The 19,905-nt window shown below is 38.7% G+C and overlaps 3 protein-coding genes across 8 annotated transcripts in view; all 3 read right to left on the reverse strand.

Annotated features, from left to right (window-relative positions):
- The window catches only part of spata20 (spermatogenesis associated 20), a 51,275-nt gene extending 43,760 nt beyond the window's left edge, over window positions 1-7,515 (reverse strand). The window contains exons 1-9 of one of the 5 annotated variants that reach the window (XM_030399696.1): window positions 7,203-7,515; window positions 5,973-6,041; window positions 2,513-2,641; window positions 2,368-2,432; window positions 2,127-2,281; window positions 1,892-2,035; window positions 1,436-1,637; window positions 1,214-1,344; window positions 466-570 (exon numbers count right to left, since the gene is read on the reverse strand). In XM_030399696.1, coding sequence (XP_030255556.1) covers window positions 466-570; window positions 1,214-1,344; window positions 1,436-1,637; window positions 1,892-2,035; window positions 2,127-2,281; window positions 2,368-2,432; window positions 2,513-2,641; window positions 5,973-6,041; window positions 7,203-7,402 — 1,200 coding nt within the window. In that variant the 5' untranslated portion in view covers window positions 7,403-7,515. Of the gene's footprint in view, window positions 1-465; window positions 571-1,213; window positions 1,345-1,435; window positions 1,638-1,891; window positions 2,036-2,126; window positions 2,282-2,367; window positions 2,433-2,512; window positions 2,642-4,823 lie in introns of all 5 variants that reach the window. The other 4 variants (XM_030399699.1, XM_030399697.1, XM_030399700.1 and 1 more) reach the window with 4 other exon arrangements.
- On the reverse strand, window positions 7,483-11,353 carry LOC115570909 (PI-PLC X domain-containing protein 1-like). 2 transcript variants are annotated; one of them, XM_030399705.1, is made up of 7 exons: window positions 11,210-11,352; window positions 10,969-11,094; window positions 9,790-9,914; window positions 9,563-9,694; window positions 8,456-8,623; window positions 8,123-8,306; window positions 7,483-7,957 (listed from the first exon to the last, which is right to left on the reverse strand). In XM_030399705.1, the coding sequence occupies exons 2-7, from the start codon at window positions 11,078-11,080 to the stop codon at window positions 7,722-7,724; spliced, it is 957 nt and encodes a 318-aa protein (XP_030255565.1). In that variant the 5' UTR covers window positions 11,081-11,094; window positions 11,210-11,352; the 3' UTR covers window positions 7,483-7,721. The 2 variants fall into 2 exon arrangements, with proteins under 2 accessions (XP_030255565.1, XP_030255566.1); XM_030399706.1 differs by lacking the exon at window positions 8,456-8,623 and having other exon boundaries at window positions 11,210-11,353.
- A 1,090-nt stretch (window positions 11,354-12,443) lies between these two features.
- On the reverse strand, window positions 12,444-15,340 carry LOC115570908 (pepsin A-like). The gene is made up of 9 exons (XM_030399704.1): window positions 15,264-15,340; window positions 14,822-14,972; window positions 14,600-14,717; window positions 13,812-13,930; window positions 13,405-13,601; window positions 13,176-13,286; window positions 12,923-13,064; window positions 12,675-12,773; window positions 12,444-12,581 (listed from the first exon to the last, which is right to left on the reverse strand). Exons 1-9 carry the CDS (start codon window positions 15,317-15,319, stop codon window positions 12,444-12,446), a joined length of 1,131 nt encoding a protein of 376 aa, XP_030255564.1. The 5' UTR covers window positions 15,320-15,340.
- Window positions 15,341-19,905: the final 4,565 nt, after the last annotated feature.

The following is a 19,905-nucleotide window of genomic DNA, read 5'->3' on the forward strand; positions in this document are numbered from 1 at the left end:
GGTGACCTAATGTGATTTCGATGCAGGATATGAACTACAGGTTTCCATGCAAATGCTGAGGTAGTTTCTACAGTACACCCTCATTAAACACAAGCTTGTATGTGTGGATCACTTGTGTGTCTGTATCCCAGTTTGCCGGCATAGTGCATGTCCTCATTATTGGCTTCACGTTTCTCTCCCCGCCTACTAAAAAAAAAGGCCCTGCATTCAATCAAGAGAAAATTAAGAACTATGGCATTCAGATTTGAGTCAACATTGCTGCATTTTAATTGAACACAGTCCGATACACTGACTATTAAAATTGATCTGCACCATTTAAAAATTGGCTGTATACTTTTAAGTGAAAAAACAAATTAACAACTGTTATATCTGTGTTTTAGAAGCTCATTATATCCATTTCTTAAATAAGAGAGAGACAGACTGCTGGTGGGACACCCTGTCAGATATACAAAAAAGAATACAAACCTGGGAGGCAGTTATATAGGCTACAGCCAGCTGAGCCTGGTCATACAACATCTTCTCAAAGTGGGGTACATGCCAGGAGGAATCTGTAGAGTAACGATGGAAACCCTGCAGGATTGAGACATAAAGAGACACTGTAAATAGTCGGAGATGCTAATATTCAATTCAAATTGGGGGCGGGTACAAAAATAAATAAGTAAGAAAAGCAGTTCACATAAGAGTCTAGATTCTTATCTCCTACGATTCAGAATTGATTCACAAATGTTTAAAGTTAATTTTCTAAATGTGAATGAGTAACGTTATGTAGACGGAATAAAAAAAGGCAGAGTTAACACAGCAGAGAGCGCACACTCTAATCTAATTACTCACTTAAAAGGAATGGAAGCTTTCAAATCAATACATTAATAAATGAATGCCGTTAATGTTTTACAATGAGAAGGTTGCAGTTGGTTTCTCTTAATTTCTAATTGTGATGCATACTGTATTCCAGCATATTGTGGCACCACACTGAAACAAAAGACTGAGAATCAATAGAACACAGATTATCATTATGGTCAACAAAGAGACACGCAGTACATGTCTGTGTGTTTGTCTGTGCATAAACACACCTGGGCTGCAATAACCTATTGTTTCATTATTGCTTAATCTGACAACAACTGTCTTTTATTAAGTAATAATTTGATCAATAAAGTGTCAGAAAGCAGTGAAAAATGCCCACAGTAACTTGTTTTTCAGTTCAACATGTATGAACCTGTGCCACATGGTCGTGGATGCCTCCCAGCGCCATCATTCGGAGTGTGTGCAGCGTCATCTGAAGAGCCTCCATTCCTTCTGATGTGGAGCGATTCACACACCAGTAAGACATGAGGAACATCAGATTCACTATGGACAAAGGGAAAGAGGGAGAGAAGGATAAATAAATAGAATCAGATAAATGGTATTTAGTATTTAGTTAGGTTCTTGCCGAGTCTACCTGGCGTCGGGAACTTGGGAGCATCTCTGAAGCCACCATACTCTTCTTCGTAGGAATGTGCCAGCTGCTGGAAGCAGCGATTAGCAACGTCTGGAGCCAGCGGAGGACTCTCTCCTTGGTTTGCAGAGACGGCCGTGCCTTTCTTTAGAGCTTCAAGGATCCTCTCGCCATTGGACTCCAAAGCAGGACGGTTATTCTGCCACTGGGGAGCATAAGTCACGCTTGTCATACGGAGGGATGAAAAAGAATGCACAAGTCTGAGAACAATCTACCACGTTAAGTGAAAATCTTATCTCATCATATACAAGCACCGATGTTGGCGATGACTTGATCTGATTAACCCTGCCCTCTGATATCAGTGGCGATGATGGGGCTTCAAAAGAGCAGCAATTATTTATGTCATACATTTACTGTTAAACAGGGCTGAACACATGGAGGAAAGAGGTCCTCTCCTACCTGTTCCATGATCCTAGTGAGAACTGTTTTGAGCCCAGGTCTTCTTCCATGGTCTCTGGGAGGGAAGTAGGTGCCTCCAATAAAAGGTCGAAGGTCAGGGGTCAACCACACACTCATGGGCCAACCTCCACCTCCACTTGTTGCCTGTAGACATTAGCACACAACAGCCATGAGAAAGTATCAGTGAGAAAAAAAGTAAAAGAGGCCTCTGAGAGAAATCCAAATGCGAGCATACCTGTACAAAGGTCATGTACACCTTATCCACATCAGGTCTCTCTTCTCGGTCTAACTTGATGCAGACAAAGTTGTCACTGAGGATCTTGCCAATTTCCTCATCTTCGAAAGACTCCCTCTCCATAACATGGCACCAATGGCACGTTGAGTAGCCCACTGATGTTCAGAAAAGGAGAGCGATTGACATAAAACATTTCATTGTGATATGCATTTTAATATAAGGTGTGTGAGGGGCGTCTGACCTGATAAAAAGATTGGTTTGTCTTCACTCTTTGCTTTCTCAAAAGCCTCTTTTCCCCATGGATACCTGTGACGAACATGATATTAGTTTATATGACTTATCAGCTGTCAGGATCGTGCGCTGGTCTGCAGTTTAAATGCACTCACCAGTCGACAGGGTTGTGCGCGTGCTGTAGCAGGTAGGGCGACCTCTCATTGGCTAACCTGTTGGTGTGTTTATGAGGGGAGGATGATGGTCCTTCATCCCCTGATGCCATGCTCATGAAGACAGATGAACTGAGCACACAAACATGTTGACAATTTTAGGTCGCTTACTGTTGGGAGTCTAAAAAAGCCAGACATCTAAAGTAAAGTGAATTATCCATCCTAATGCCTCTGCATGAATGACAAAATGTCTTGGGTTGTTTCATGTGAATATCACTGACAGCTGTATACAAAATATAGCCCCCTAATGGCTATATCATAAAGCTTCATTAATGGTAAACCTGTCATTGACGGACATTTTGTGTCAATTTGATCGCAGCAAAAGAACATCTTATCCAGGAAGTCTGTGCACTAATTTACTGCCAAACAGATATTTTGTATGACAGATTCTGGTTTGTCATAGCAGGAAAGGCACAGGTGTGATTCATTTTGCAAATGAATGCGCTCCATTTTAGTGTTCCACCTGCAGAAATCATGTTTGCTAACTGGACAGGTGACCAGAATGCAGCCATCACTATTTTAATGTGAGTGGTATCACCTGCGCTTTTTCCTGTCACGTCTAGTCCAACTGTCTCTTGTCAACAACAACAACAACAACAACAAACAGCATGGAGCCAAACTAACTGTCCACTTTACATTTAACTGCCTGAATTTTTATCAGGGTCAAAGACGCAGGACGACGAAGGATTTTAAAAATGGAAAAAAATGAAATTGGCTAAAAATACCCATTAAGTCACTTTCTATCTTTATTAGAGTGTTTTGTATATCACTCAACAACAGGAATTTGTTTTAAGAATGCAATAAACATTTTTCAGTGAATTATATGATTTCTCCCATGGAAAATGTCCTTCCTAGGTAACGTACATGGTTTTCAAAATTAATTAAAATTTCTATCATTGTTGGCATTTAAAAGTTTTTAGATAATTATAGTTAGAGCTCAACAAATAATTACTTATCAGAAAACAACATTTTTATCAGAATTAATGTAATATATTGGGACATTTATAGTGAAATGGCTTCATTCGTTCCTGTTTGTCACACAATATTTAGTGCCAAAAAAAGAAAAAAAAAGGAAAATGTCTTACATTTTTTTTTTACAGTGTAAGTAAAAGGGTTGTTATTGTATCCTCATCTTAAAAAACACTATACTGTAATATAATGTGAAATTTGGGTTGAATTATTTGACTGTGTCATTGTTACCCATAATGACATGCTGTTAGCCAGGAATGACCACTGCAAGATTTCAGTGTCATCAAGTATTTCATTAAAGGCTGTTCAGGAACATAATTTGTAACAAACATAATACAAAGAAACTGACAACTATTAAAAGATCAGGAAAAGTGATTTATTTAAAAAAAAAAAATCTTTAATCTTTAATCCCTTGCAACAATGTAACTGTACGAAAACAGGTTCAGTTGTTTGTAACATCAAAACATTCAAAAGAGCTTTTTATTCAACAATGTCAGTGTTAAAGTCACTAAGTGACCAAGTCATTTGCAATGTTAAAATATTAAAATGTTAAAAAAAACTAGAGTTGCTTTTTCTGAATGTAACGATATGTTATCACTTAAAATGCGATGGATTTGATTTCACAATAAACTCAACTAAAGGAAACAAATCTTTCAAAGAGTTCAGTAACTGAGTTAAAACTGACCCTTAAACGTCGAAAGCTAACTAAAACTTTATTAAAAAACATAAAGATTAGTTCGTAGTTTATAGTACATATAAAAGATATTTATTAGATAGCACAGTTGAGAGAGATAGGAAACGGGTAATGTCCTGTGGTGCTATCATTGAAAAAAGATAACAAAAAATGTCATAAAAGTTCAAAAATACATAATATTGCCTCATTAATCGTTTAATCAATCATTAATAATAACAAAAATATAACATTACAACATTAAATCAATGCCTAAAAAGCTACAGATACTGATACAAATCTGAATTGATTAACATGACCATTCTGGATAACAGAGGACATGTCCTGGGTAACAGAATATCTTTGTTATCCAGGGAGGACATATTGTTATGCAGGAAGGACAAAAAAACAAAATTTCCTTCATAATCAGGCACTAACTGGGCCTACTGTATAAAATATTAGCTTAATCTTCAACACATCAATGTCATATTTCACATGAAAGAGGTCATTTTAAAAAGTAAAACAATTATAAATGTTTTATTAGCGTTATCCAGAAAGACACGAGTGTACAACCGACTGAAAAGGTAAAATATTAACATTTTAAGAGAGACTTACTGGCCTTGTGATCTGTCTTGGTGGTCCTTCAGAGTCTGTTGGCTGATCATGCAACACCCTGCAATATGACTATCCACATCCAAATATGGTCATATATAGTCACTTTATGTGTGTTACCCAGGAAGGACATTTGGGAATCCAAAAGTAGGGACAAAAGTATTTCTTGAATAAAAATGTAAATAAGCTTCGTGTTGTTACTATATTTGTAGGTGTCATTACAAACATCAACACAATTATACCCCAGTACATAATTAATGCTTTTATTAAGATTTTTGACATTTTTAGCATATTTTTGTACATAGATTTTAAGCTCGGACGTTATCCAGGAAGGACAGTTTTGTACTTTTGAGCTAAATAGCTCCCTAAATTTTCATTTCTTATAGTAAATACTCACGTGAATAAGTAAAGTGGGGAGAGTTGAGTAACAACTTGCTTTTTCTGAATGTAACGATATGTTATCACTTAAAATGCGATGGATTTGATTTCACAATAAACTCAACTAAAGGAAACAAATCTTTCAAAGAGTTCAGTAACTGAGTTAAAACTGACCCTTAAACATCGAAAGCTAACTAAAACTTTATTAAAAAACATAAAGATTAGTTCGTAGTTTATAGTACATATAAAAGATATTTATTAGATAGCACAGTTGAGAGAGATAGGAAACGGGTAATGTCCTGTGGTGCTATCATTGAAAAAAGATAACAAAAAATGTCATAAAAGTTCAAAAATACATAATATTGCCTCATTAATCGTTTAATTAATCATTAATAATAACAAAAATATAACATTACAACATTAAATCAATGCCTAAAAAGCTACAGATACTGATACAAATCTGAATTGATTAACATGACCATTCTGGATAACAGAGGACATGTCCTGGGTAACAGAATATCTTTGTTATCCAGGGAGGACATATTGTTATGCAGGAAGGACAAAAAAACAAAATTTCCTTCATAATCAGGCACTAACTGGGCATACTGTATAAAATATTAGCTTAATCTTCAACACATCAATGTCATATTTCACATGAAAGAGGTCATTTTAAAAAGTAAAACAATTATAAATGTTTTATTAGCGTTATCCAGAAAGACACGAGTGTACAACCGACTGAAAAGGTAAAATATTAACATTTTAAGAGAGACTTACTGGCCTTGTGATCTGTCTTGGTGGTCCTTCAGAGTCTGTTGGCTGATCATGCAACACCCTGCAATATGACTATCCACATCCAAATATGGTCATATATAGTCACTTTATGTGTGTTACCCAGGAAGGACATTTGGGAATCCAAAAGTAGGGACAAAAGTATTTCTTGAATAAAAATGTAAATAAGCTTCGTGTTGTTACTATATTTGTAGGTGTCATTACAAACATCAACACAATTATACCCCAGTACATAATTAATGCTTTTATTAAGATTTTTGACATTTTTAGCATATTTTTGTACATAGATTTTAAGCTCGGACGTTATCCAGGAAGGACAGTTTTGTACTTTTGAGCTAAATAGCTCCCTAAATTTTCATTTCTTATAGTAAATACTCACGTGAATAAGTAAAGTGGGGAGAGTTGAGTAACAAAATGTAGTGTTTCAAAATTTGTATATATTTTTAACATTATAAATATGCTTCGGACACCAGAATTGACATGCCACGTCCTTGACCCATTAACCCATGTTTATCACATAGACATATGGTTTATCACGCTGCCAGCTAACTGAGACTGAAAAAGCTTGTTCAGCAGCTCCCTGCTACAGCTACTGTGGCTGCTAGCTAATCGACAGACAAGCCGAATTGCATTTGAATGTTCTCCAATTTCTTGCGACGTTGCTTATAAACAAAGTGTTTTGCCCCAGAAGACACGACCGAACACAGGTCCCGATATATTAGACCTTTTCCTAAAATTCGGCCATAATTGCTGACTCATGGACACATGCGTATTTCCCTTTATACACGTTACCCAAATGTACTTAGCTAGATGTTAGCGTTAGCAGAGGGTGGTCGTGGAACGAACAACCAGTTCAAAAAGCTGACAAACTGTCAGAATTCCGTGCCGCTTTGTGCTTATCTATTTACGCCGAATTAAAATACGAGGCATTTGGATCTCGGTTAAATGTCTTTACTCAAGCGACACGTCTCATGACTAAAGCCAATCTGAGGAGCACATTTATTTACATGGTTCTGTAATGAGGTTTCGCTCAACCCCTCTATTCGTCCAAAATCATGTCAACAACCGTCACAGCGGCTCCCATGCAATAAGCATCATCGCTTACCCACGTTTGACTTGCCATACATGTCCTCAGTAAATTAATGTTCGCTGCACCTTGTCAAAACACAACATCTAGCGTTAGCATTAGCAACCCATTAGCAGCGCTGGCTTTACCTGAGGTAGTAGGCCGGCTGCTGATGGTGGAGAAGCTGTGACCTGTGTGTTGGTGGGTGGGGAGGTCGTCTGAAACACCTAATGTCACCCCCTGAGTTCTGATGGCGACTGTCCGCTGCCAAAAAAGCCGCAGTCAACAGGCGTGCAGGCTCCACACGGCTATTTTTGGACGTCGACTGACGCCATGCTAGTCTTAACATCCTAATCCACCAAGTGTGCTCCTTGGTAAGTTTATCAGGCTAACGTCGGCTACTTTGTTGACACACAGACCAGCCAAAACTTCCAGGCATGAGGTGAGCATTTTATTGCAATACCACGGTTTGACACGTGATGGCGTAAGGACAGACCAGGAAAACTCATAAAACAATGCCAGTGTGTGCTGTGTTGGTTCTTGCATTAATACATCATTGGTTTGTCAGGGAGCAAGAGCAAGAGAGTGAATTTGTTGTAAATGGGGGAAAAAAAATAGTGAATCATTTCAAAGAAACAAACAGAACCAGACATTTTTCCTCTGCGCTTTCACACGCGTTTCGAAATATTGAGCTCGACGACCGCCGAGACGAAGTCGCCCCGAGTCGCCAGGTCTGAGGCGACGATGTTCATGGGTGTCCTGCCTGCCTGCTCTTTCACCCACCGCAGCAGGCGAGGCAGACTCCTCCGTATGACGTTGGGAAGGTTGTCACAAAGTCGAAGGACGTACTTGAGTATCTTGGCATCCCCGGGCAGCGTCAGGTTCAAGCCACACACAAAGAAGTCTGCAAGTCGTTGAGGGGCAAAATTAAAGCTCGGAAATCATTTCACACAACAGGATATAATTTTAAAAGGGCTCTGTTTATGAATCTGCACAGTAACACAGACATTATCAACCTAGGTCCCGTTTACAACACACTCAAGCCATCAAGCTGTAGACGGAAACTCACGTCGAGAAGGCCTTCCTTTTTCCAACTGCTGACGAAGATTGGATTCAACTTTTGTGGGATCCATACTATTACCGTAGTAATAAATTATTTCAGTCCAAATCTCGAGGGGCCGTTTTGCCTGCCAATCATACGAGACTATGATGTTCCTGCCTTGGTCCCAGCACTTCTTCAGGGTGGGGGTGTCCTGTTGTGATACATAATACAAAGATTTTGTTTTGGAAGTGGTATGAGGCCATGTTATTTTTATTTGAAAGCCATAGCAGCTTACATTGAGCGGGCTATTTTGATATAATTGAATTATTCATCTTGATTAAATAAAAATTTATACTTCACCCCTCTGGGGAAGAGTTTGGGTCCAAACAAGGTCTTAATGAAGTTGATAAGATGGTTGTGGAGTCGCGGTTCATCCTTTTTATCAAAGCCTTTGAAGTGGGACAAAGCCAGAATGAGGATCTCTTTAGGGTGCCTCTCAGCCCAGTCATTTATGACCCTGAGGAGAGTCTGATCACAATGGCAGAACAGCAGCTCTTAGTAAAAGAACATGCACATTTTCATGTGGTTGTACTTATTTATTAGAGAAACACCGTCACATTGGTCACGCTAGTCAATCATTTGGATTTTGGTTCATAATTAAAAACGATTTAGAAACGTACCAAAGTACTTTTACCGCCCCATGGCACTGGTTACACGAAAATCATTTTTACTCACTGATCAAACTTTAGCACGTTCAGGGCCGTAGCCAGAATTTTAGAATTACTGAGCTCATGAGTTTGTGACCCCCAGCCCCTCCCCCAGACATCAGAATTTAAGCCTCTAAATTATAAGTTAATGTTATTTAACAGTATCTTTCCAGACATTGGTGACTTTACTTTTGATAGTAGACTATAGATGGGACAGGAAATTGCAAGAGATAGAGGTAGATATGATATGCAGTGAAGGTTCACAGCCAAAATCAAACTGGTAATGTTGGACTCACATGGTCGGCAACCTAAAACTACAAAGTTACCAGGCAACCTTTAAGTCTACAAAATCTTAACTTGTCATATTCTATTTGTTCAGTGTAGTGTTATACACAGTTTCACATTTATATCCCTGTTATTTATGTAGTAATGTTTGTATTTATTGATGTATTTATTGCCATAAAAGTGGTCAAATATAAACAGGGTTGGATTACTACATGGATAGATTTCACTGGACACTAGGTCTGAGATTCTTTTACATGTTTTAGGATATTTTAAAATGTATGTTACATATTATTTTATTATTATTTGGGCCAGTTGATGATGTTTTCTCCTTTGTCTGATTGCCTGTAGACTAAAAATTACTGATACCACTGGAGACCAATGTTCTGCAAGGTTGGTTTGATCCTACTACTTAATATTATTAATCGATACATCTTTTAGCTCTTACAGTTTATGTATATGACATTTCAACCTTTACCTCCACATCAGTGTGTGTGTACAGCCCATGATAAAAGTAAAGCCTTGTGGGGTCGGTTTCATTCCTCTTTCGAGCAATCCTCAGGTCAAAGTAGCGAACACCTGCATCCAGTTGCTTTGTGATGGTCTCCTCCTGCATTACAAGCCATTACAACAATCAAATACATATATTTTTTGCAAAAGAACATATTTTGCTGAATGAAGTTTAGAATCAGAAACACCATTTGCCTGAGTGAGCGCCCATCTGCGCACTGTTTTACGTGCACAATAAATCTTGCTGAATCTTCTCAGTAAATCAGGCTCTATTATACAGGAGTTGATGTCCAAGTCATAACTCATTGAGTCATGGCTACCTAGGAATTACAAAACACACACCGAAACACAAACAACAAGTGTTATAGAAGTGTCACTGTTTTAAGAAACTGACTTTTCAGGGAAAACAAAACATTAATTTGTCCATACTATAATTTCTGATCAATTACCTGCGAAATGAATGACATTCCCATGAGCCTCAACTTTACTTTATGTTTAGAGCTAGTTAGCAAACGTTACCAGCTCAAGACACTAAACAGTTTTCACAAGTTTAAGTTAAAGAGCTCAGACTTTTTTTATCTTTTCTTTTGCCGATATAATCCATCCTGATTGGTGTGGTATTTTAAGATGCTGATTAAACAGCATGACTGGTGTGCCTTGGGCAGCTTACAACAAAAGGTCATTTTAAACTACGCATATTAAATCACACAACACAATGCCACAGATGTAGCAAGTTCTGCGGAACTTTGCACTAGGTATGCTAACTGCAGGAATATCCTTCAAGCTCTTGTAATTTCCAAGAACTTTGCATTACATCCAACTTGCCCTTTAAACCGCAAAGCACATCTAACAAGACCAGCTCAAGCTCCTGCCAGTATGAAGCAACGTCAGACAGTCACTTAAGAGGCGTGAACCGACATTCCACAGGACATAAGCAACAACCTGATCAACTCTATGTGAGGGAGATGTGACACACCGCATTAGGCGAATAGTGGCAAAACCAGATAGACTGGTTTCTGCAGAAATGAACAACCTCAGCCCTAGTCGTATGAAGGCCTTCCATCGAGTGCTTAATGAATGTCTTTTTTCAAGATACACATTGGAGCGGCCTTTTATTTTAATCAGCCCAAGATACACCTATGTTATGTTATGATTGGCTTTTTATTAGCATCTTGATATGCCAAACCTGTAATGTGGACAGATTATCCAGGCAGAAAAGAAGTGCTCATCTACAAACAAAAAATTTAAAAAGGACATTTTGAAGAGACCTGTTTTTCACATGACAACAGATATGTCAGTTTTAAACTCCCTGACCCATGCTCTGTCAAAATTTAGGCAGCATATTATTTCAGTGCAGCAGTTTCACCCTCATACCTGGAATGGCCAGATTAAAGAGGGGAATGTTGTGAAGTTCAGGTGGTAGTTGGGACATCCAGTCACAGTAGCTTGTAACTTCTCTTTTCTTTTTGCCTTTTGTTGCAGACATCGTCACCAAAAATTCTACGTGAAACAACTCATTGTCAACTCAGTTACACAACACAGTAATTTAGCTAATAGTTCAACATTCAAAAAAGCACAGAAATGAAGGTCAGACATTTAGAGGAATGCCACTTACCCTGCCAAGAAGATTGACAGCCTTCCTTGCATTCTATAGTACGTCGGATTTGACAGTGCAGACGGGTACAAGGACTGATTTCGTCTTCTTTTGTCCTATGCTGCACAACGGAAGGTTGCGGTGTTCAGTTAACTATATTAATAGCACTGTGGTTAGAGACAAAAAAAATCTGTACCTGCAGCAGTCAATCAGGTTTTTGTTATCAGGAAGTGCATCATATGAGGAAATCAAAAAGAAGTGTTGTTTGGCCTGACCAATGAGAGAGACAGGAGCTAAAATTGAGTGTTTCAGAAACTGGGTGAAAAGCAGTGCTGTAGCATTGTACAGTATATGAAAAATAATGTGTTTTTCATCATTAAAGCATTTCAACATATTCTTGTAGACCCCCAAAATATATGAACCTGGGAATGAGCAACACAAACCTCTGAATGCAAGATGGCTCCTTTGACTTTGGTATTTTTGGTGCATATATACTGTTCCTCACAAGTCAAGAATGAACTCTAATGGAGAATATGTGAGGTTTAAAAGAAGGGATAGTAAATTCATGCTCTTACAAATGAACAGTTCAAATCATAGGCTGTAAAACACACCCTCCCAATACACTCAGTGGTTTTACTGCTACAGTCTTACATGGTCTGGTATGACTTATAGCTTATGGTGGCTAATGTTATATTGTTAGCTGACTTTGGAAAGCTTTTTTTTGTGTAACTGACATTACTCAAGCAGCTTGCTGTGCCTCTCCTCCTTTTACTTTTAGCACGTTTTAGCATTCCCCATAAACAGAAGCCACTTATAGTACATAGACTCACCTTTAATATGCTACTCATTATGTAACACAATAGATTTATTGTGCAGTGCACAAGGCGGAAAAGAAACAGACTGAGACATTCTGCACTACTGTTTGATTCAACATACAGTGCTACAAAAACCTTTGACGTTAAGTTGTGCCATTGCATGTATATTTTGTACATAGTGTCTTTCCATCAAAGGGTGTGTTTCAGTGGGTTATCATCACATCAGAACACATGAGATGTTGAAGTGGATCAGCATTGACACAGATTTAGAGTCATGTCCATTTGTTGAAGAAGTGGATTACACTCCAGTTGATTGAACTCTTTTATTGAATTTTAGAAATTGTAAGGACAAGAAAAAGATCACCTATCTCGATTGCAAGAAGATGTGTAAATGATTGCTGATTGTTGCAAGGTTCTTAGGCAAGGTGACTTCCAGTTCTTTATTTAGCCTTGGCAAGACCGACCATATTCTGGGCTCTGCTGTAGATGGAATAGAACTGTCTGAGGAAAATATCACCCAGGAGCCATTCGCTGTGACCTCCTCTGTCGAAGCCAGTAAGGCAACCATAGTGCTTAGTCTATGGGAGAGATTATGGAGAAGAAATTCAGATGTAAGGAAAGTGTTGTGATGGGAGAAAATACAAACTCTGGCAGGGAAAACAAACACTAACCTGCCGGATGAAGGCAGAGGATGGGAGGGTAAATTCCTTTCCTTGGATGTGGAAGGTCACATCTGGCATTTGAGGAATATCGTTACAGCTGACAGTGTACTGAGAGCAGACGGAGAGAAGAAAGAGTATCAAAGTATCGAAGTTTGGTTCTACTGTTGAGTTTTCCAACTCTGTTAAGTTGTATTTTATTCAACACAAGGCTACAAAAATCTGATTCACTCAACCAGCACGTCTTTTCTGGCACTTACCTCTCCGTTCTTGACAGTAACTCCCACCAAACTGTTGATGTTGTCGATGTCGCTCTGAGGTCCGATGACCAAAGATGTGCCAGTGTCCACAATAGCCTGGCAGCCACCACTGCAAGCCACAACCTGACCATTGATAGTAATACTGAGAGAGAGACATAGCATGCATCAGATAGATTTGAACACTCTTGCCTCCAACATCAGTTTGGTTTGGAAGCATCTCGAAAGACCTGGGATTCTGTATCTATGGCTTTACCTGTCCATTGTGATTTGCCAGAATCGTTGACTAGACAGGGGAATCCAGGTGATAGGAGCAATGTAGTGGTTAGGGTCAGTACCACCAAAGGTCACCACACTGCCTTTGTGCCTTGGTTGACTAGAGAGGAAAGTGAGAACTTACTGATGAACTCTGATAAATCAGCTCTGGTCTCAGTAAAATGTGTTTTTCTCTGAATAGGACACCGCAGAGCCATGGTTGTCCTTACGCATTCAGGTACACAGAGAAGACATCCTCGTTGACCAGGCCCTGCTTCATCATGTTGTCAAAAACGGGTGTAGCGCCGGAAGCAGAAATGGATGGGTAAGCCAGGCCCAGAAAGCCATCTGCATGAATGTATTCCATGAAGGGACCCTCAGTCTTGCTCAAGCCAAAAATCTGGTTTTTCACAGCAATCCCACCCACCTGGCAGCCAAACACAGAGACGATACAGGCAACTAAACGTCTTGAACTATAATAGGAACTTTAAAATTATACGATGAATGTTTGGTTACAATCAAGATGAATGATAGCTTTCTGCCTTAAAGAGAGTGGGACAAAGCAATAATCAATAAGATCTATGATTACACATACATTTTCCAGTTCAAAGTGATACTATATTCTTTCATTTCTCACCATGACAGTGTCATATCCAAGGATGCCAGTCATGCTGCCAGTGCCATAGAGGATATCCAGAGGACTGCCGTCCTGTCTGTAGGTGCTGCTCGCAGCAGGGTCATATTTTGCATGATTATCTAGGAAGGTTCACATAAAAAAAGGTGCTGATGTTTGCTGATATGGCATAGTTTCCAATAATTTTCTTCGTACTTCAGCAGGAGTCAGAAAAAAAAATCAGAAACTGATTCAACCACCCTCGTTGTCAAATAATATTTTATCAGTCACACTAATTGGTGGCTTTCATAAGGAGCTCTTTTTGGACAGAAAAGATTGCGATTCTTCTGACAAAACTAAGTACCAATTCTATCTGCATTCCTAATCCCAACCTTCCTAATGTTTACTCAAGACTGTCCTAAGACCTGTGTTCTCTTACAGGTAGATCTTGGTCTTTCTCCAACCTGTGATTATATCTGGACCAGTTCTTTTTGCTAAACAGTTAGCCGTAACTCTAACCATACGTGCTCTTACTCTATCCCAATTTATGGCATTTAGGTGCCATCTGATACTTCCTTTATTCAACATCTATTATCTTGAATGGGCATTCCCTAGAAGATCTCAGTCTAGCTGGACAGGACTTTACTAACCCTAAAAGGAACATAGATTCTAAAGCTACTAACCATTGCAAACTGCCTCAGAATGAAAGAAATGAGGTGGTAATCTTTCTTAAAATTGCTACCAGACCTTAGTCTGCTCATGTAACATATGTCTGTTAAATGAGTGGAGATGTATGGCATAGCTTTACATACTGCAGGCTGGACTGCTGCAGTAGACAGAGGGCACCCACAAATTTGATGAACCGGTGTCAAAGATGACCTTGAAGTTCTGAGGAGGAGTTCCAATGGAGATGACTCCATAGTAAGCCAGCTGGAGACAACAAGAGAAACTCATGAGATTATTCATGACCAAAACAAGCTATTTCTCAAAGTTCGATTCATCCATTGGTTCAAGCATTTGCTGCTGTTACTTACATTAGCGTCGTTGGTCATGGGCTGAGTGCCCACAGCAAAGCGGTCATCGAACTTGGCCATGGGGTTGTATGGGTACTTGAGCTTGTACTCCTCCCACAAACCCTGCTCCTCCAGGAGTTCCCTGGCTGTTTGACCCCTCTCCAGGGGGACCCTAGGATTCACCAATGGGAGCAACTTATTTCATATCCTTGCAGCTACAGTTGTATGCATTATTTTTTGCTCATGCATCCTTCCTTTTGAACTTCTCATTACTTGTACATTTTCATGGGCCTGCTGCATTCACCTAAATTTAAATAACTCTTGAGCACAATTCATACACAGGAAGCTGACACGTGCTCATCTAAATATCACACGGCTGCAGTTATTTCTCAGGACCTCATGAAGTTTACGCAGTAATAATCAAAACTAGAAGAAGTTAAGGAACGTGATACAACTGACTTACTGGACAAGGCACTCAGACAGTGCCACCATGGCACACACAACAAAAGCCCACTTCATTGTCTCGGCTCTGTTGTCAGCTATGTAGAAAAATGAATTTCAGTCTAGCATAATCAAGCTCTGGTCACAAAATGAATCACCGAACCATTCAAACTAAAAATCTGCAGTAATAACATTGTAGGTTAATGTATACTCACCTGAAGACCCCAAAATCTGAGTGCCTACACACAGGCTTGCATCCTCTTTTATACAGATGGAGTGACATTTTGCCATTACACACTGATAAGGCAATGGACACAAATAACTGATAAGTGAAGATAAGCAATGGACGAAATAATCATTGACCTCAAGACAAAGTCAATTATGTGATTAAAAGAAGGAACACAAACTTTTGGAAAAAGCTTGCACAAATAATAATAATAAACTTTAATTATATAGCACTTTTCTTAACAAAGTTACAAAGTGCTTTACAGATAAGAGATAAAAAATACAGTTGATGACAGGTAAAAATTACGATAAAAACAACAACGCAAAGTAGTAGAAGTGCAATGCAGACAAAGCTGGGATTAGAAATGTCAAAACATAGAAAGTGGCAATAGCTGGGAGAGAAAAACAACAAAGAGATTAGGAGTTAAAAAGGCTTTACGATAAAAGAAAGTTTTCAGTAGGGATTTAAAAGAGGCTAGTGATGTTGCCTGTCTAATCTCAAGGGGTAGTGAGTTCCAGAGACTAGGGGTCCCTAACGGCAAAGGCCCGGTCACCCTTAGTCACCAGCCGGGATCTAGGGACCACAAGTAGAGCCCCATCCACAGATCTCAGTGTACGCATTGGGAAATAGGGGACCAGAAGATCAGAGATGTAAATAGGGACAAGGCCATTTAAAGCTTTAATAGTGAGTAAAATAATTTTAAAATCAATTCTGAATAAAATGGGTAGCCAGTGCAAAGCTGCTAAAAACAGAGTGGTTCCTGTTAAAATTCGGGCAGCAGCGTTCTGCACCAGTTGGAGTTTGTGGAGGCAGTAGTCCAGGCAAGAGAAGATAAAAGCATGTAAAACATTGTCGGGGGGGGGATAAAAAAGATCTAATTTTGGAAATTGTCTTCAGCTGGAAAAAACAAGACTTGACAGTGCTCTTTACCTGCGCATCAAAACAAAGCTCAGCATCTGTTCTTGAGGTACGAATCAAGCAGGTTAAGTGCAGTACCCTTTATACCTACCGATGTTTTAAGACGATGTAGGAGAATAGGGTGGTCAACTGTGTCAAGGTCAGAGCTTAAATCTAAAAGCACAAGGACTGAGCAGTCACATCTATCAGCTGTTAAAAGCAGGTCATTGGTCACTTTAATTAGGGCCATCTCTGTGCAGTGGCGAGATTTAAAACCAGACTGAAAACTGCTAAGAATATTATTATTATTCATAAAAGCAATCAATTGTATAGACATGGTCTTCTCCAACACCTTGGATAAAAATGAAATGGGTCTGTAATTATCGAGCAGAAAAGGGTCTAGGTTAGGTTTTTTGAGTAAGGGATGAATGACTGTGTGCTTAAAACCACGAGGAGAAATGCCAGAAGTCAGAGAACTGTTAATAATCAATAAGATCAAAGGACCGACAATGTGGAATACCTCTTTTAAAAACTTAGTGGGGACAGTATCTAAAACACAGGTAGGGGATTTCATTCGAGAGATTAACTTACTTAGTGCTAGGATGTTAGTCATTTGAAACTGCTTAAAGGAAGCCAGATTTTTGTTGGAGGTGGGAAGATGACGAGGATCAGGAGAAATTTGTGACCGGATGTTCTCAATCTTACTGATGAAGTGGGTGGCTAGTTTCTCTGCATGATCAGGATCAAGGTCTGTACTGGATGGACCATTGAGAGCAGTATTGATTGTCTTAAATAAGATTTTAGGGTTATGGTTATTTTTGGATATTATGTCTGCGAAATAGGATGATCTTGCCTCCTTTACTGCAACCTGTTAGCTTGTCAGATGAACCTTGAGAACGACGTGGATAGCTGGTGACTTGGTTAATTTCCATTTGCATTCTATTTTTCTGCACTGTCGCTTTAGGGACCGGGTGTACTCATTAATCCAGTGGAAGATGATTGTTTTTCGCTCTCTGATTTTGATTGGAGCAATAAGATCAAAAGTGGACTGACAGTGACTTTTAAAGGAGGTTTAAAGGTCATCTGGGTTACGAGGAAGAGTTATAGAGTGGGTAAATGCAGTTTAGTATTTGTGTTAATGTTGAAGGTGCTAACTGGTAAAAGAGATAGCAAAGCATCACTTTGCTTACTCAAAAGGTGACATGAAAAGATTTTCAAATCAATAGAATGATAGTAATAATAATAATAATAATAATAATAATAATAATAATAATAATTACTAATAATAATAGTTGTTAACTTCTTGGTTAACTTTCAGTTTAATGGATAATATTGTGTTTCACTTTAATGCATTTGATGCTTTTCTGTTACTTAAATGTCCACATTTTTTAAAATAATAAATACAAGCTGCATTTTAAATTTGTATGTACTTTCCATGTACATTCAAGTCAAACATTAGACACCTTTACTATCATTTAATTTTAAACGCCACAGTCAGTCCACCTAGCACAAGGCTCTCTCAATTTCAGTGTTTGAGCTATGTAATCTTGTGTTTATTTTAATATCAGAATATTTTCCTTTAGATAGATAAAAATACGAATTATTGTTGATCAAATATTCATAGCACCATATTATCATTTAAAGTAAACACATTAGGAAAGGTGATAGAAGTAGACAGCTTAGCACAGCTATGTGCAGGCTTCATCGCAAACATGCATATACATGCACACAAACTGGCAATACATAGCAAAATGGTGACTAAAGTTTGGTTATGATAGGTGCCCTTTCGTTATAGGCCACTTCAACTATCACATCCCCTTTTAGCCAATTGGCATGAACACAAACACACACACTTGACCTCCATGCCAAATTTCTGCCTCCTCGGGCGAATAGATATGACTGCAAAAGGATGGGGTCATATTTTGGGACCAACCAACAGAGCGACCTGCCGAGCTGTTGGACACTCCTAATTCCTCGGGGATCACCAAAATCCTGCCTTTAGGGAGTCCCCTCTATACAACCACTTTTTATCATATGTCCAAAGTTCTATGCCTAAATCAGATGATGACACCTGGGCCAACTCCATTCACTGAATTGAGGCAATGAGATTAGGCAGAAAGCACCAGAAACTAGAGTGCACCTCTGACCTTGGCTATTTTGTTGCACATACAATTCCAAAAGTCAAGCATGAAATTTCTCTGAGACTTTAAGTTTCAGAGCAGAAAGCATCAATTCATTCTCATACAAACTACGCATCAAGCACTTTAGCAATAAAGCATGCCCTTGCTAAATTCAGTTCATTCAGAGGTTTTAAGATACAGGCTTACTTGTTTTGGTGTGTTGATGTTGTTGGCAGCTTAAATAACATGTTAGAGTAGCTTAGCATTGACACAAATTTAGGGCCCTATCCTACCAGGGGGCTTCTAGTGATCCCCGTGGAGTTGGAAGTTTCCAACAGCTCTGAAGGTCGCTCTGTTGGTTGGTCCCCAAAAATGTCCCCACCCTTTTGTGGCTATATCTTTTGGCCTTGGAGGCTGAAATTTGGCATGGAGGGCAAGTGTATGTGTTTGTGTTCATGCCAATTGGCTAAAAGGGATGTGGCAGTGGAAGTGGCCTATAACAAAAGGGCACGTATCATGACCAAATTTTAGTCACCATTTTGCTATGTATTGCCAGGTTGTGTTCATGTATATTAGTGTTTTCGATGAAGCCTGCACATAGCTGTGCTTAGTTGTCTACTGCTATCAACTTTCCTAATGTGTCTACTTTAAGTGATAACACAGTGCTATGAATATTTGATCAGCAATCATTCATATTATTAGCTATCTAAAGGAAAATATCCTGATATAGGAATAAACACAAGATAATGTAGCTCAAATCTGCCAGAGCCTTGTGCCAGGAGGACTGACTGTGATGTTTGAAATGAAATGAGTAAAGGTGTCAAATGTTTGACTTGAAATTATGTGGAAAATACGTTCAAATTTAAAATGCAGCTTGTTTATATTAGTTTAAAATAAATTTGAAGTAACAGAAAAGCATCAAATATATGAAAGTAAAACACAATATTATCCATTAAGCTGAAACATTAACAAAAAAGTGAACAACTATTATATTCATTTATTCTGAAAATATTTTCATGTCACCTTTTGAGTAAGCAAAGTGATGCTTTGCTATTTCTTTTACCAGTTAGCACCTTCAGCTTTAACACAAATACTAAACTGCATTTATGCAAAAGTTTGTGTTCCTTCTTTTAGTCACTTAATTGACTTTGTCTTGAGGTCAATGATTATTTTGTCCCTTGCTTATCTTCAATTATCAGTTCTTTGTGTTCATTGCCTTATCACTGTGTAATGGCAAAATGTCACTCCACCTGTATAAAAGAGGATGCAAGCCTGTGTGTAGGCACTCAGATTTTGGGGTCTTCAGGTGAGTATACATTAACCTACAATGTTATTACTGCAGATTTTTAGTTTGAATGGTTCGGCGATTCATTTTGTGACCAGAGCTTGATTCTGTTTCACTGAAATTCATTTTCTTACAT

This window comes from Sparus aurata, chromosome 20 (genome assembly GCF_900880675.1).
Source record: "Sparus aurata chromosome 20, fSpaAur1.1, whole genome shotgun sequence".
Classification (NCBI taxonomy): domain Eukaryota; kingdom Metazoa; phylum Chordata; class Actinopteri; order Spariformes; family Sparidae; genus Sparus; species Sparus aurata.